We start from the raw sequence: 17,692 nt of genomic DNA on the forward strand, positions 1-17,692 counted from the left end.
TCTTCCACAGACCTAGTGTTTTTTGCTGGACAAATCTCATGACTCCAGATTCGTTATATTGCATGGACAGCTCCTACTAAATGCATCATTCAAAGCCTGAGCATTGAAGCCAGATAACCACCACTCCCCTGTCCCTCCAGCAGGTTCAATACAGGTTTAAGTTTTGTAAGGGCAATACCCTAACATTAAGCAAACACCAAAATCTAGTTTATGCTGCAAAAGAATAGACTGTTACCCCATGGATGTGACAGTCCATCCCTTGTCTTCACAAGGTGACCACTATCCTTCTACAAACGGCAGAAAGCCTAGCAGAAAAGCACCTGATCCCCTTCTGCTGTTCCCGTGTCTCCATGCTGTGTCCAGGTTGCAGGCACAAGGTGCCAGTTGGGGTGAGTGGCTGAAGCAGAGCTTGGAACCTGGGACTCTCAGGCACAGATCGGTTGGCAATACTCATGTCAGGCACTTCTCAGCACTGCTGCCTGCAAGGAAGTTACTTCTGATGTCTTTTACCATGAAAACTTGCATCTCTCCATCAGCTGACCACATCTTCTCCCTTCCGTTCTTGCTTCCAGCTATTTATTCTCCCCAAATAACTCCCATGGCTGGCAGGGGAAAGGTGGGCCAACTTGTGAAAAGCAAATCTCCCATGGCACTCTGAGAGATGGGTGCAGACCTGTTAGCACTGCCAGGAGCTCTTTCCTACAGATGGTACCTGCTCCCTGACCAGAGTCTGCCAGTCTGTTAATTCCTACAGGAAGCACTGATCCCACAGCTGGGAGCGGGTGCTGAGTCCAACCCTGGTAAGTCTCCTACTGCCCTGCACAGCCCGGCTCCCCTAACACTGGACACTTCCTGAAGCACAGAAGTGGATTACTTGGTCATTTGACCTCCTCTACAAACGAAATTGCAGCTCACCATGATGGCTCCAGGGCTAGTTTGGAGGGACAAATCCCCCTTTCCCCAGGAATTTGCCTTGAGCGGAGGGTTGCCTGCCTTAATGGGGAAAACTCCTTTTTGCTTTTAACTCCTCATGAAAACAGCTCATGTCCTCTAAAGTATTAGGATATCTGTAATCTTCCAGAATGACATATTAGCTTTCTATTAATCAAATGGATGTGTTATTTTTAGGAATGGATGACACAATCTGTATAAAACATTAAACTGCACGAATATTAATGTTCAGCGTGGAAACGAGAGAAGCTTCTGAGCAGATCAGAAGCCAGAAAAACACTCTCAAATTAAATGGAAAGTCACTGGATTGTGCCAGCACTTGGGAATATCCTTGATATCCACTCACCACAGGGTAGATATGAATTGGAACCAAGATCAGCTTTATCTAATCTATAAAGATCATTCAAACGAACTCCTGCAGTAGTTCTGGGCTTTGAACATGAGATAATTAGAACAGAAGCAAGCATTTTATTTCTCAAAGCTCATATTCTTCTGCCAACAGAGCTTCTAAGCCAGGAGCAGGGTTGCACCTGCAGTGTCAGTAGCTTCGCTAATATATTTCAGTGGGGGTTAAGAATCCATTTCTTGACCAAACAGCAAAAGTTTTCAGCCAGTAAAAAGTTTGTGCTTTTGAAAAAAAAAATACCTTCAGCAACAGCAAAAGAAGCTGTGAAGATCAAAACAGCCATGTAGGAGCATGATGTGTGCTGAAGCAGTGTTTTGAGTTGTTTGAGGATTTTAAGATGCGCAAGGCTGAGCTAAATGAGGTGCATGTCAGCATGGAGAGACAAGTCACCATCACTCCAGTGGGCACAGGGAGGTACATGATGTGTTGAAATGCATGAAACTGTCACTGGCAGAGGAAAGAATAAAGTTTACAGACCTGCATTTTTAGCCATTAAACGGGGCAGTCAGGCTATTACCCTAGCTCTATGTGATGTGATATTAGGCTGTGTTATTTGCTGGTGGACCTGATTCCAAGAGGGAAAATATATCCCAAGTTTCCAGTGAAGGCAGCTATTTACAGTCTGGGATCCATGCAGGTCCTGCTTAGCAAGGCGCCTTCCTACAAACCAGGCACCAGCAAGAATGTTCCCACCAAGTATGTTGAACCAGTATACAGGGTCTGTATAAAAGGAAAACTGGAAACTTAACCAAGGCAAACAAAATAAATGGCAGATAGAAAATAAAGACAAATACAAAGGTCTAATTTTATGTATCGCTGGAAAATTCCACAGGCTCAAATGTCAGGATCTCTATATAACTGCAATATAAGTAATAGGGGGCTGATTTTCAAACCTGCTTTCACTGTTTTTACCATAGCCCTTTGAACATCACAGTTTAAAACTATGGCCCTAAGAGTGCAATAAACTCATTAAATTAATTCTGACTGGATATGATGCATTGGAAAATATACCTGGTGCAGACATAAATCTGCTGCACTATAGCAGAATAATGACATTATCTTTATATTAATGCAGACACACATCTCAGTGCCTCACTGAGCCTCAGTGCAGGAGATGAGTTGATGCCAGTTCTGCTGCATGCAGGGACACAGGCAAGCAGAGATACAGTCTGACGCTTGGTTGGGATGGGGACATGGCTCCCCAGGTAATCAAATGAGAGATTAACTCACACAAATGCTTTTAAAAAAATTCTTTGCTTAAAATAAAATGCAAAACGAGCAGGTCATCATTGGCAAGTCTTGGCTGTGGGTGCAGAATGGGGATTTCCGTCACGCAGAGCTGGTGTGTGAGGGGCTGCTGCAGAGTCCAGCCAGCAGGGATGCTCCAGGAGCACCCCTGTGAAAGCCTCTGTTGCTGGGGTTTACAGCACTTTGACAATCTCAGGAATAATTCAGTCATTTAAATAAATTTTATGTTACTTTGCATGGACTGACACCTGCAGCATGTCCCCTTCCAGGCTGCAGCTCTGTGCAAGCACTGCAGGGCAGCTGAAGGACATTTAACAGCTGCCTGGTCATCTCTCAAGCTTCCAGGGTATGATTTTTTGGGGTTTGATTTTTTTGCTGTTGTTGGGGGAGGGTTTTGTTGGTTTTTTTGTTGTTGTTTTTGAGATTCAGAAAGAAACATGCTACGCTGTGTGCACTGAGAAAGCTCTGGACCTTGGAGCAAAACCTCTCCCGTCAGACATGCTGTGTGCATGGCCTGTGTACACACTGCACAGGGCTTTCAGTGAATGCTTTTACCAGCAAAAGGGTTTTTAGCTACAACATATGAGAATTGGAGGCTTTATCAGTATTCCTACCCTGTGCCTCTCCAATCAGCTCTGCAGATATGTGTCAGTGTATCTGTAACCTGGAGAGACACATAGTGGGGTTCCAGTGTCTATTAGACAACTTTTTGCACCATGTGAACCAAATTCACCAGCCACACAATAGCTCACAGAAGTAGTTTGGGTTTAAAGGTTAAACCTTTAAAGGTCACCTCCAACCCCAGTGACCAAGTTTAGTTCTGTGTCTCTTCTTCCTTGCTGACATGTTGCTGGTAGTTATAAAGCAAACTTTTGGGTTGAGCTGGCAAAAATGAGCATTGCCAGTGCCACAGGGCTGCCAGACCTCTCTGGGGCAACACAGGTCAGCAGCTCCTCTCTGCATCCAAAGGAGGAGCAGAGGCACAAGGAAATGGGGTGAGAATTTCCTGGGGTTAGTCTTTGTAATATAAATAATAGTAATGCAAAACCCTGAGCAATTGAAGCAATTCTGAAACCAGAGTTTTGTCTGATGAAACTTGTTAGCTTTGCAGACCTGAAAAAAAAAAACAATAGAAAACTTTAAAAAAATCATGAGACCAAAAAGAACAGAAATAGGTGGTATGAAATCAAGTGTGTTTGGCCACACTATTGTGAGGACCACCTTGCCCCCAGGTTACCTCATGCAGCAAACAATGACCCCGACCAGGCAGTTCTGGGAGATGAGATAATACTCCTCTTTATCTTGCAGATGTAGAAGGTGTAGGTGTCCCATGCAGAGGCTCAGGCAAGGATATTGTCACAACCCCGAGATACTCACCCTATATAATGTGTCAGGAATGAGGGCTCAGCTTTTCAGCTCCTAGAAAGAACCTCTTCCCTCCACCTCAGAGGTTTCCAAGAGACTTACAGCAACAACATTACTGTGCTTTTCATTAGGCATCAATACCAAGCCCTCCTTGGCTGAAGCCTTCACAGGCTCAGCACAAACCAAGCTTTTAAGCACTTTTGCTCTGTACAGGAGCTTTTTGCATATGCCTCTAGGTAAAGAGCTGTGCTTCAGAAGTCATTTCTAGCTCAGCTCTCTGACGGTAACTTGACTGCACCACAAACTTAAAACATTGTAAAAGATTTATGGCACTCTTAAAAAATGATAGCACAAGAGGAAACAGCCTCAAGGTGCTCCAGGGAAGGTTTAGATTGGATATTAGGAAAAATTTCTGCACTGAAAGGGGGATCATGCTTCAGGATAGGTTGCCCAGGGAACTGGTGGAATCACCATCCTTGGAAACATTTAAAAAACATGCAGATGAGACACTTAGGGATATGGTTTAGTGCTAGACCTTCCAGTGTTAGGTTAATGGTTGTATTAAATGATTTCAGAGGTCTTTTTCAACCCTAATGATTCTGTCAGTCTGTGATTCTCATGTAACAAACAGACACTGCTTTGCAAGGACCATTCCCAGCCCACAGTTTGATGTGTAAAACCAGCTATGTCTGCTCTAGCAACATTCACTGAAGGAATTATAAGAAGTAAGAACAGGAGAAAAGCTTCCTATCTTTCCTTAGATGAAGAGATTATTTAATAATATTTGTCTTAAGTAAGTTTACACACATTTGTGTGCTTTTTTCCCAGTTGGAAAACCAGCCCAGAAGATTTCATCCCAAAAGCTGAAAATTATAACAAATTGCTAACCTAAAACACATTAGAATGGAGATCATTATGCAGCTTTATATTTGTTATGCTAATTTACAGCTACTATTCCCTTAGGCCTAGTAGAATGCTAAACTCTAGTCTCTTATCAGTCTTTCCCCAGAACAAGAGGTTCCTGTGATCCCTCATATTAAGATATTATGAAAAAGTGATATTTTTTTGTTTGTTTTTTTTTTTTTTTTTTTTTGAATTTTGCAACCCTGTGTCTTCAACTCTTTCTGTACTGTGGTTTAGAAGAGCAAGAGCCATCAGACTGACATTACATGAAAGTTTTTTTCCTGAATTCTTGAGCTTTGAATAGGTGTGTGGGAACTCTGGGGCATGGTATGAGGAGATGCATGCAGAGAGGAAAATTGCCCCAGTCAGAAGCAAACATCATGTTATGGACCAACTATATATTTTGTATTAGCATCTTAATAGCTCAATCTTGTGACAAAAATTGCAATGGAGGGAAAAGGGAGCGGATTAAATCTACCCAAGGTGCCATGTTCGCGGAGAAAAGCAAACCCTGGTTTGTCAATCACAACCCTACTGCCTTATCAATGTCACTCTTCCTGAGGGACTTTTCCCATGCACAGGCTCCTCTTTCCTTGCCTCTCTCTCAGGTGGGCATGTGCCCAGAGGGCTCCTGTCCCACTCACCATTTTGCTTCATTAGCACTAGCAGGAGCACTTTGCACCTCCAAGATGAAGATAATTTGCTCCAGGTGGAGGATGTTCCAACTACACACAGCTCCCAGCCCCGCTCTCAGACCTCCACCCATCAGCTGGTGTAAGGTGGGGGCAAAAAATGCTCCTAAGTTCACCTTCTTGAAGGAACTTCTACCCCAGAAGCACCCACCAGGTGTTTCTAATCTCTCTCTTTCCTCACCATGCACTTTAATGTCCGTGCAATTGTATTTATGAAAAATGAATGAGAGTGTCTGTATCGAGCAAGGAGTGAGTGAGTGGACTGGGAGAGAAGGGCAGATGTGGAGCAAGACCCCAGTAGCCTCACCATCCAAGGGGGCAGAGGATGAGTGGTGATTTGAACATCTGTCATTCAGCAGCCTGTTTTCCTCCTGAATCAGTGATTTACTTGATGCTGTGTGGGAATGCCCACAGGACACATTTTGGAAGGGTGAGTGAACAATTGTGAGCAGCTGCTTTGAAAAATTATCCTTTCCTGTCCAGAACTTTATACTTATTGGGATTTAACTCTACCTCATGCACTCCCTGCTCTAAGGACATCGCTCACTGGCCTTAAAATAACCATTGGCCATGCCATCAATGCTGAGTTGATCCTTTGCAAGCCATTTAGCTCATTTTCCACCCTTTTTTTCCTACCTGTTGAACACAAGCTACCCCCTAGGCACAGGTGCTCGGCAGGTGAGTTGCCAGTGGTGCCTGATCCCATCTGTTTGCAAACCCACATGCACAAAATCCAGCTCACACACACTCATCATCGCTCCAGACAACACCTCTTGCAGTCTCTATGATAAATATTTCTTCCAGCTCCTTGTGAAGCATAACCTCTTTTCCACCCTTCACATGAGTTCCATGTACTAACTGGCTCATATCAACCATCTGACTACTCCTGCTAGTGGCTGTCCCTGAATAATCCTGTTGCCAAAGTGGCAGCCAGCTATTGCTCATCCACACCACCATCTCTAATTAAACTCTCTGAGTACAAAGCTACCCATCAAAGACCTTTCAATAGAGCTTTCTCCACTCAGCATTCAGTGTTTGATGCCAGGTGAAAGATTGGGTTGTTTTATTTACTCTCATTTCAACGACCTACCCAGGACTAACTACCAAATGAACTTCACCTGATAATACCACAGCAGTGGCAGCATTTGCAACTACACACATCTTAAAAGCAAGGAATGAAGATTTAAAGCTGACCTACTTTTTTTCACAATACTCCTATGATAACCACAAAAGTGTCTGTGTGTGCCTGGGATTGAATAGCAAAGTATCAAACTCTAGAGATTCTAGATATTTTGAATAGAACAGACTATTTCAGGTGGAAGGGACCTACAACAGCCATCTACTTCAAGTACCTGACCAATTCAGGTCTGATGACTGTTTAGGCACTTTCTTTTCTCCTTTAAAGCCACTTGAACAAAAATTATAGCACTATACTCTGTACCATACTGTCATCTTGCAAATACTTCATAGCCAAGCCCAAGAACATTACAATTCCCATTACAACTGTTCATGTGCTGTACCCACAGTGTCCAGAATTTCATACAGTGGTTTGGGTTAGAAGGGATCCTTAAAGATCATGTAGTTCCAACCTCCTGCCATGGGCAGGGACACCTTTCACCAGGTTGCTCAGAGCCCCATCCAACCTGTCCTTGAACACCTTCAGAGATGAGGCATCCTGTTCCAGTGCCTCAACACCCTCATAATGAAATATTTCTTCCTAATATTGAACCTGAACCTATTATCTTTTAGTTTAAAGCCATTTCCCCTTGTCCTATTATTACAGCCCATTGTCAAAAGTCCAGCTCTCTCATAGCCACACTTTAGGTATTGGAAGCTGCTCTTAAATCTCTCCAGAACCTTCCCTCCTCCAGGCTTAACAACCCCAGCTCTCTTTGACTCCATAGCAGAGGTGCTCCAGCCCTTGGAGCATCTTCATGGCCCTCTCTGGACTTGTTCCAACAGCTCCATGTCCTTCTTATATTGGAAGACCCCAGAGCTGGACACAGTACTCCAGGTGGGATCTCACCAGAGCAGAATAGAGAGGCAGAATCAAATTGGGCTGTTTGTTGCATCTGTGGGCTGGCAAACAGCATTTTATAGGAACTGTGGAAGGTGGGAGGCCTGCAGAGGGCAAACCCAGTCACAGTGTTCGACATTTAGTCCAATGGCTCCCGGTGTTGGGGGGCACAAAAGGTTGTGCTTCACCCCAATAACATCATGGCCCACAGGAACCCCAGACCTCTGGGGCTCCAGCATGGCACAGCTGCATGTGCAGTGGGGCACTGGGACCATCCCACCATGCAGCCCAGGATGTAACTTGAGATAAGCATCATGTAATCAAAGTAATCCTGGGAGTTTATCCTGATTTACTCACATGAAATGACTGGGCTGCACTTGCACTTGCTGCAATTCCCCATAACGGTGAAGGATTTGCTGCACACTCCAGGGTTTGAGCTTCCTAATGGAAGAGTGACCCCAAGGCCAACCTGGGAACAGCACTGGTTGTCTTACATCTGTTCATGACCCATCCAAGTGGCACGAGGAAGGGGAGTGGATCCAAGCGGCTGCCCAAATCCAAGAGACAGAGCTGTGTTGCTGAGGACTGGTGGAGACAGGGTTAGGGTACTCTACCTCACCTATTTTGGGCTTTTTTCCCAATTTTTAAAATTGATGATGTCACCAGAGAAGATCACATGCATAATCTCCAAGTTTAACCAAAGCAACCTTGTCTCCCTCATACACAGCTCTCTACCACTCCATTTAATTTTTACAGTTGTTTCTTCCCTAAAATGTCCAACAATGCAAAAAATTTATAGAAAGAGAAGGCTTTTCTTAAAAGACCAGTGCTACATCATTTCCTAGATTGCATTCTTTTCTTTCTCTCTCCTATTTCAGAGAAAGCCACTTTCTTATCCCTGCTATTGCCAACCTCCTACTTACAAGTGAACGAATCCAAAATAAACTCATTAGTTTCAGTGAAGATACTTTGGAATTCTTTCCTTGTAACTCCAAGTATAACGTTTCTCCGATTTCCTTAACCACTGTATGGATTCCTGTTATGCACTCAGATTTCAGCCTGTGTCCAGCACTCTTAGTAACCCAACTAATGTCACAAAAACTCAGTTATATCAGTTATATTAGAATTTAAAGCAGAAACAGAGGCCTTACACTGTCTTGTCTCAGTCAATAGTCAATATTCACCTGGAAAAAGGTGCATGGCTTTTCTTTCTTTCCTTTTTCTTTTTTTTTTTTTAATTGAAAGAGAGGCATTTATAAATTAATTTTAAAAAAACCAAACTAAACCAAACCAAATAAATCCCAAGAAACAAGATTCTTTATAACTACCTTAGATTTAAGCTTTATTTCCTGACTTATGGCAGTGTGACACGGGAAGGTGCAGAAAACTGCACCATGCTGATGTCGGAATAGAGTAAGAAATGCCATCTTTCAGAGGTGTAAGTTCTTTATTTCTGTATCCTCATTTTAAAAGCCTGGCTAAAAAATGGAAATAATTTCCATAATATTCACATCCTCAGCCAAGAGGATTTTAATTAAAGGATTTAAGTTGTTGATTTCACCTTTATCACGAAAAGATTACAAAAAAAAAAAAGCCACAAAGGTAACAAATCACATGACCATTCAATCCAATATATTAAATTTATACCATCCTGAAATTTCCTCTAAGGAAAGTCAGACATTCATTCCCGTGTTGGCACAGGGCTCTGGAACCCTCATCCAGTTCTCCTGTGTAAGACATCAGGTACTGAAATTTGTCTCACTTTTTATTTGTGAGCACAGCGCACTGCAAAGCACACAGGACACCAACAACAGCTGCATTTCAGCCACATGTGATCCCTATGGAAATTGGGATTGCTTAGAAGGACGTGTACCAACACACAAAGAGGATTTTTTTCTTCCTAATTACCCGCCCGCATGCGGGAAGGCAGGGTGTGTATATCAGTACATCTCTAAAGTTTGGAGGAGAGGTAATACCCAGGATTAAAACTGTTACAGGCATGTTATTTCTTGCCATATAACGTGGAAATATCAAAGTTCACACCCTGTTATTTTGGAAGACCAAACCAAGCGTAGATGGCAGAACCTGTCTAGCTAAAAAGATCACCCTTTTGGGACTCATGCTCACTATGCTGAAGCATTTGAATTGCTTTTTTTCCCCCCCAGTTTTTAATTCTTCCAAATTGTATCTAGGCCATGCCCTAAAAAAAACCAGAAACTGCAAGGACACTGTGCCATGGTAAGGATGAGGAAGATGGAAAAACCCTTCTGAATGAGTGTTTGGAGACAAAGCTCCATCGCTCATCCCCACATGCTCGATTTCCAGACCTCTTTCTCCCCAGTCTCACCCGAAACTTGGGAAGAGCCGAGCATCATTTCTGCATGGCCCTGTGCAACATTTCACCAGTCTCAGAGAGTTTTATTTCCTCCTGGAAGCTCTTCTTAATCCAGGAAATCCTTTGTCTCAAGACAGGAATAACTACTGGAGAGCAGAGAGCAAGAGCACGTGATCAATGGTCTCTTGCCTCAAAATCTGTAAGCTTATGTCACGGGGTCCTTGGTCCATTAAAAGGTCCTCCACAAAAGGCTGTGGGATCTGACCTGAATTCCACAGTGAGTCCCTGGAGCCACTGTTAGTCCTCTTGCTTTGCTGTCATTCCTCATGACAGCACACGTGGTGAACAGCTAAATGCTTGGTGTGGTAGCTTTGGCTGGTTCATCCATCACCTATGCCTGTTCTCCACACTTTCCCTAGCACCCTGAGGGGGAAGGTGAGCTTTAGTCCACAACACATGGCTGTGCAGAGAAATCCATATTCACTGATGTGCTGGGTGTGGTGGAAACTTTCTGAAGCTCTCCTGGAGCACAGTCTCCCCACCCTGTTGTGACACCTCTCCCAAATATAAAAGAGCTTAGTCTGAGTGGGACATCCAAATGTGAACACTTGTACTGAACCCTGTTGGAGCCTATATTCCTGTCCCAGCCTGCTCTCATGATATTGCATGTTTTGCAGGAACAGTGTCTCCTGCAACCAGAACCCCATTTGCTAGAGGAGGCACCCCAATGGTGTCTAGGGTGAAGCTGTGGGATGGAGTTGCTCTGACATGTCCAATCCTCCCAGGAAATAAAGAGACACCTTAAAACAGCTTGTTTCTTTGTTTTTTTCTTTAGTCTACAGTATCTCTAGGGTTCTCCTCTTTCCCTTCCCAACCTACTGAACCTTTGTTGTCAGGGCAAGTCAGGTTTCCTTTGGCTTCATCAGTGTAGCTGCTCACTGGTGCTTCTTCTTGTCCCCCAAAGAGATGGATGTCTTCGAGGTGCTGGATAAACTGCTTTATCTAGGGTGGGAAAGAGAGATGGCAGAGCTCAGCACAGGGATGGGAACAGGAAGCAGAGAGAGGTTCTTTGGCCCCAAATGTCACCAATCAAACTGAACAGGGAGATAAGCATTTGCCTTGCTGGATCTGCACCACCAGAATGGAGTTTTGTAGGTGAGTCTGAGTTCAGGGCATGGGTGAATAAAACCCAACCTTGGCCGTGGCCTGATCTGCATCCCCTGCATCTCCTGCCCCAGCCTGCCTGGCTCCCACTCCTTTCTCCAGGCTCCACACCTTGCTCTGCCTCCTCAGAAGAGACAGGTTTGCCTGGTATCCCCTGCCCATTCCCCATGCCCAAGAGAGACAGGAAAGTGTCTGTTGGGCCTGTGGGCTCTCCCCTCCTTTGGGTAGCTCCTCTTTCTGGGCAGGGAGTAGGGCTCTGGCTTGGCCTCACCATGTCGAGCTGTTTGAGGCTGTCATCTGCTGACACATTACACTCCGCATTCAGCCGCATGTTGGTGGACTGGAAAAGGTCGTGGATGGCCAGCTTGATGGTCCAAAACTTCCTGGTTTTCCTGGAAGTCCTGTTCTGGATGTCAGCCCAGCGAGCCTCCTGGCAGGAGAGGAGATATGCAGCATGGGGATGTGCCCCAGCAAAGGTGCTGCCGCAGCACTGGACACCTGGCTTGGAGACCCTAACTTCCACACTCATCTGCCTGGCTAGGAAAAACCTGTCCTGGCCAGGCTGTGCTGGAGGTGATTCAGCCCAGTGTGATGGAAGCAGAGCCAGGAAACACCACAGCTGCTCATTGCCCCAGGAACCTCCCTGTCTCTTTTCCACTCCTGCAGTCCTCACTCTGGCTCCCTACAGACCCTATTCATGCTACCCTCAGCAGGGTTGCTGATATCCTGGCAGCAACACATGCCACTGCCACCCTCCCAGACCAGGTGCTTTTCAGCTTTGCCTGATGGCAAACTGGCTCCAGACCTGGTCTGTCATTCTTCCTTCTGCAACTGCATGGAGGGATGAAATTATGAACCTCCTCCCATCACAAAGATGGTACTGGGCCCTGCCATGACCTCATGGCTGAAGGATGAGCCATCAGCCGGTCTTGACAGAGACAGGCCTTGGAGATCTTCCCCTGCCCACCCCACAATTCCTTACCCAGAGGAGGATGTCTCTCTGAGCCTGATCAAAACGTAGTTTGAGCTGCACCAGCTCCCTTTTGTACTGAAGCATCTCAGCTTCTTTCTCTGCCCTGTACTGTTCCAGGAGCAGCTTGTCTTGCTCAGTCAGTTCCTTGTGCCCCTGTTGTGACTGCAGAAGGTCCTTGTGTGTCCTCACCAGCAACCTGTACCGTGAAGCGACTTCTGGGATGTCCTCAAACTACAGCAAACAATTCCTGGTGTTAGTAACCCCATGCCCTCCCCTCACGAGCTGCAGGGCTTGTTTGATTTGGTACCCTGCCCTTATCAGGGCCAACACCTCCCCCAGGTGAAAGATCTTCACTTCTTCCCCAAGTCTAACTATTCTGTAGTCCTATTCTCAGCGAGACTTCCCTTCCCGGTCTGGTTCTTCTACCCTAACTCTCCTCCCTGTGGCTCACCTTGATTGCAGGGAACCTCTTACCATTCCGTCTGAGGTCTCTGGGACTGATCAAGTATCCAGTGGATTTGCCTTATCTCTTTTAGTTTCAATACCTACGTAAGGCTCTTCCCAAGACCACGACCTGTCTCTCTCACATCCAAACTCACCTGTGAGACTTTCACCACGTCCTCCAGGTATTTCTTGAAGACAGAGTACTTCTGTACTTTTTTGCAGAGTTTCCAGTGCTCTTTTCTGAGGGCTTCCAATTTCGTCTTAGCTCTCAAAAGCTCACTGTCCTTTTGCATATTCTCCTCTCTCTCTTTGCTGTCTATCTTCAGAGCTAGGATTCGTGCCTCTTCATTTTCCTGGTGGTTTCCCCCACCAACACACGTGCATGCATATACAGAGAGAGGGAAAGGAAGGCAAGGAAAGATGGGGATGAATCACTTAATAGCACTGGAAGGACATACTTTCACAGAGTAGAGACCAGCAGTGGAGCACCCCAGGAATATTTTCCCTCCCTGTTTTCCCTCTTGCACTGACCCTTTGGTCTTGGAGACAGGCGCCTGGGATGGCACTCTGATTTTCAGACCTACTTGTACCTGTTCCTGGAAGACAGCTGAATGCCAACAGTAGTGACAAGGCTGAGAGCCTTCCTGGGGGACATTTGGTGCCCTCAGGAGATCCCACTGGTACTGGATAAGCTCTCTCTCTCACCCAAGCCCTATCAGGGCTTTCCATGCCTGTGGTACAAAACCTCGCGCCATGCAATTCCTCTTCCTTACACCTCCAGATTCAAGGCAGGCTTTAACAGGAGTACTGGCCCAAGACCCTCTTCCCCAAGGGAGGGGAGAAGTGGGTAGTGTGGCTCAGGGTCATGTCATCTGGTGTACCTGTATAATTCTCCCAGACTTCTCCACGTGGTCTTTCAGCTGAACCCTCTTGGCATGCAGGGCCCTCCATCGGTCAGTGATGACTTTCATCTTCTCCCTGAAGGTCTGAAGCGCCAGAGTGAGGGTGGCATGGCTGCCCTCACCCAGAACCAGTCACCTGCCTGCTGGTGCCCTCATCCAAAAAACCACAAGCTCTCTCAACCATGCCACAGCACGCTCTCATCTTTCTCACCTCATCTTTCTCTGCCAGAGCCTTTTCCATCAGTCGAGCTTCCCTCTTAGTCTTCAGAAGCTGCGTAAGTGGACATCGGGATTCCTCCTCTTTCACTTTGAGTTCCCTGCCACAGAAGTTTTCCTCAAGGTTACATGCTGGGTCCAGTTCCTTGGCAGGGTGTTGGATTGTTCTGGGTGTTGGACTGTGTCCCAGGTGGGGGAACAGGGCAGAGCAACCCAACACCATCTCAGACCCCATCTGGCAGCACGGCATCCCCACCCCTCCCCAGTGGGGATCCCCCTGGCAGAGCACGGGGATGTTACAGGGAGGAACAGGGCTGGGGAAGGGAGGTACAAGAGGAGACAGAAATGATGGGGATAAGGGGTGGGAGTTTGCCATGGCAGGGAAAGGAGGTATGGAGAAGACAGGAGAAGAGGGTGGAGGCTGGTGGAAGAGCCCCCTCACCTGAGCAAGTGTGGGATTTCCACCTTGTACAGGGTGAGGAAACGGGCTGCCATCTTCCCATTGCTCCAGGTATCCATGATTGCAGCCACCAGCAGGACAGAGAGAGCCTGCTGGCAGTGCCCCTCTCCCAGGTCAGCCCAGGAGCTGCCCTGCAAGCCTGAGGGCCCAGAGGAGCGTGAGAAGCACCAGGCACGGGACGAGCCCCTCTGCTTTTCTGGGACCTTCCGTGACCTGCGGCCTCTACAGCCCTGTGGCCCTGAGGCTACTCCAACCCCTGTGGCTACTCCAGCCCTGCAGACAGGCCCTGTGGCTGCTCAAACCACCATAACAGGCCCTGTGGCCACTCCAACGACCATAACTGCCCCTGGCAACTGAATAGTTGCTTGGCAGTGGAACGTTTGCTTGGAATTAGGAGGGCTGACCGCTCTGTCTGGAACCAAGAATTTTTTCGTTCCCATTCTCTCATTTCCTCTCATTCTTCCCCTGCTAAAATTTGGCCCCTGTGACCTCTGCTGCTTTGGGGTGGGTATTTCAGTGCCACATCCTCACAGCCTCATCCCAGTGTCCCAGTGCTCAGGGCGGGGGGCTTTCGCTCCTCTCCCAAACCCCAGATGGAAACACCATAAACCAGGCACATCCTCCGGGACGTGTGATCGCAGCACTGACACGGAGTAGTGCCCTTCCCTCACGGCTCTGCTCACTGAGACCAGCTGCTCAATGCTTTCACTCTCCTAAGTAAAAACATCCTTTTCCACCCCCTGAGCCCATCATCCAGTGGGTCATGATGCTCCTGTGCATGGCTCTAAAAGGAGTGACTGCTCACTTCATAAGAGCAACAAATTGCTCCTGCTGGAAAATGCAGGTGATGACGCTCCTGGCTGCTCCCTAATGGGTTATTGAAGCTGCTAATGAAGCAACAGCAAACAATCACTCTCTGAGAGTGGTTTTCCATTTCCTTTTTTATTTCTGACCCTTCCTGAAGCCCAGGACTTCCTGCAGGAGGGTGCCCAACTATCAGGCATGAAGCACACCAATGCAGCCAAATTAAATAGATTTAATGACTCCTGCAGCCAAAGCTGCATGGGCCCTGGAGTTTGAGGAAGAGAAAGTTTCTTCTACTCAAAAGGAATTATTTTCTTGTCAGTTATGATAAGAGCTCAAGCTGGAGATGAGCTACAGGGATTGGGCTGAATAGCTCTGGCTTGGATTTGGAAATCTGAGAGGCAGGATTATCATCTTGGTTTGCTCTGGTGTGGTATCGAAGGCCTCTGGGAATGTTAGGCTACAAACGAAGGTCAGTTCCCCCTGTGTGGCTGGCATGACTACACATCACCTGGACCAGTGCTCACCATCACAGCCTCTTCTTGTAGCCGAAATCTTATCACGGGTAGAGACAGTGGATGGAAATCAAAGTCACATGTTTCAGACACAGAGTCAAACAGCCTGTGTGCACCACTCTGTGGAGGAACAGGTACGGGGACAGGCTGAGTGGCCAGAAATCTGTTTTACCCCCAAGACCTCTTCCACCTGAGACCTCTGAGGAGTACCAACCTGAAATGGGGCAAGTCAGGGGCTGCTCTAGTTTGGGCTCCGTGCTAAGGAGCAAGTCAAGCCAGATTCAGTTACTTCTGCCTCTACACACATTTGGTGGGAGGCACATGGAGGCACAAGAGCAGAGAGGAGCTCATGGAGGTAGAGACTTGCTGTTGATCCTGCTTAGAGATGGAAGTCAGACTGAAAAAATCCAGAGGGCCCTACCAGCAGGCCCCTGAACTATTAACTGACCCTCTAAGCTCCCCATTAGCCTTCCACCCCATACTGTGACCCTCCACAGGAAAAGACCAACCAGGTGAGGACAGGAGCACTTGGCAGCCCTTTTCCCCACAGCCTGGGTACATAAGGCAGAGCTTTCATCTCAACCCCTGGTACTTTGAAAGCCTCATGAATTTTTATCAAACACTAATGGTTTAATTCCTGCTCACATGTGTAGAAACCTTGCCATGAGTCTGAGCTTTTTTTGGGGGGGGCTGTTTTGTTTCTTTTCAACTTTATAACAACTTTAATTTTACAAGTTCATAAATCAACTCTTCTTCCTTGCTCTGCCCCACATCTCCTGTCTAGGTGTGGTTATAAGCAAATGAGACCATTGAATGAAAACTAACTTTTTTCTTCTTTTTTTTTCTTTAAGAATTGCTCATGTCTCCTCACAGCCTCAAATATTTCGTGCAGGTTGTGCCATGTATTTCACAAGCTAAGCCAAGCAAAACACTGCCTTCCATATACACAGAAAAAAAATGTTTTTCAGGCTCAAAGCATTTCTGTCTTTGGCAGAATCTTTTCTCAAAGCATACCGAAGGAAAAGTATGGAAATAAAACACAAAGAGTGGTTAAAATAATATTTTGGGTAGAGATGAGCCCAAACCAAACCCCAGATTACAAAGCCAGATACCCCCTTAGATACCAGGCCTAAAATGAGCAGGTTTGTTGTGGTACTTGGAGAACAACTGGGAAGCATTGCAGGTCTCCCACCGAGTTTTATTTCTTAATTGAACTTACAAAAGATTTAACCCCTACCAGTCCTCAAAGCTAACTCAGATCCTATTATGTTTATATCACAGATTATGTTCACCTAAAGTGGCCCTGGGTGGATTAGATGTGGAGTGGACAGGCTGTGGAGGGGCAGATGAGGGTCCAGCAGGGCAGAGAGGATCCACAAGGCAAAGGGGCTCGACTGAACCTGGGTAGGGGACCCAGAACTTCCCTGGCTTTCGGTGTGGTTATATCTGCTGTTTGGATCCACCCCATCACTGATGTGGGCACAAACTGCGGTGTAATTTGGGGTTTCAGACCCAGCATTTAGGACTGGATCCAAAACTCGAATGGAAGAAATTTGGGAAAGAAGCCTTTAAGAGTCTAATTTGAAACAGAAAACCCATGAAACTATTTTTGCCCTTGGTCTTTAACTGAACTATTTTTTTAAAATCTTCTAGTAGGCCTGGGGTCTTCAGGCATCCAACAGCAATGTCTCAGTGTTAAATAGGACACTTTATGCTGTAGGAATGGGGAATGACTGACAAACTCAGTTTCTTCTGGAGAGGTGAACAAACAGCATGTTACAGCTCCACACTGGCACTCAACAGAAGCCAGAAGGAAAGCTTACTTTGAAGAAAGACTATCTTAACAGAAGGTTTCAAGACAATAATTACACCTACTAATTTATAAATACTCTCAGATACTGACAATCCAAGTCTTAGACTCAGAGGCATCTTTACTTTTTGCACCCCAGCAGAGAGTCTGCATATTTTACTATAAATTAAGACAGTTTAATAGAGTGTATTTTACTTTCTAGTTTACTATTTTTTATAAACCCTGAAATAGCCTTAAAAATATTTGTCCTAGTACTTGACAGGACTTGCGTTTGTTTTTCCATCGACTCAGTGGTTGTAACACAGGTCTCAAAATAGAGAGAGAGGGAGAGTGTTTTGTTGCTCCAGAAGCTGAGGGTATACCCAGCACGTCAGCCTGTGCCAGCCCTGGTGTAGAAGCACCTACCATCATGAGCTGAAACCACTCCAGCTCCCTGCCAGATAAGGATGGACATGCCCTGGGTTTGGCCACTGCTCTGCTCCATCCT

At 46.2% G+C, this 17,692-nt stretch overlaps 1 protein-coding gene across 1 annotated transcript; it reads right to left on the reverse strand.

The window, feature by feature from the left end:
- Positions 1-10,734: 10,734 nt before the first annotated feature.
- On the reverse strand, positions 10,735-14,444 carry LOC114061478 (coiled-coil domain-containing protein 42-like). The gene is made up of 7 exons (XM_027891996.1): positions 14,059-14,444; positions 13,612-13,717; positions 13,380-13,484; positions 12,654-12,851; positions 12,064-12,285; positions 11,353-11,511; positions 10,735-10,919 (listed from the first exon to the last, which is right to left on the reverse strand). The coding sequence occupies exons 1-7, from the start codon at positions 14,133-14,135 to the stop codon at positions 10,749-10,751; spliced, it is 1,038 nt and encodes a 345-aa protein (XP_027747797.1). The 5' UTR covers positions 14,136-14,444; the 3' UTR covers positions 10,735-10,748.
- Between the last annotated feature and the right edge of the window lie 3,248 nt (positions 14,445-17,692).

Source organism: Empidonax traillii, unplaced genomic scaffold (assembly GCF_003031625.1).
Source record: "Empidonax traillii isolate 1590-97213 ecotype Southwest subspecies unplaced genomic scaffold, ASM303162v1 scaffold337:size667617, whole genome shotgun sequence".
NCBI lineage: Eukaryota > Metazoa > Chordata > Aves > Passeriformes > Tyrannidae > Empidonax > Empidonax traillii.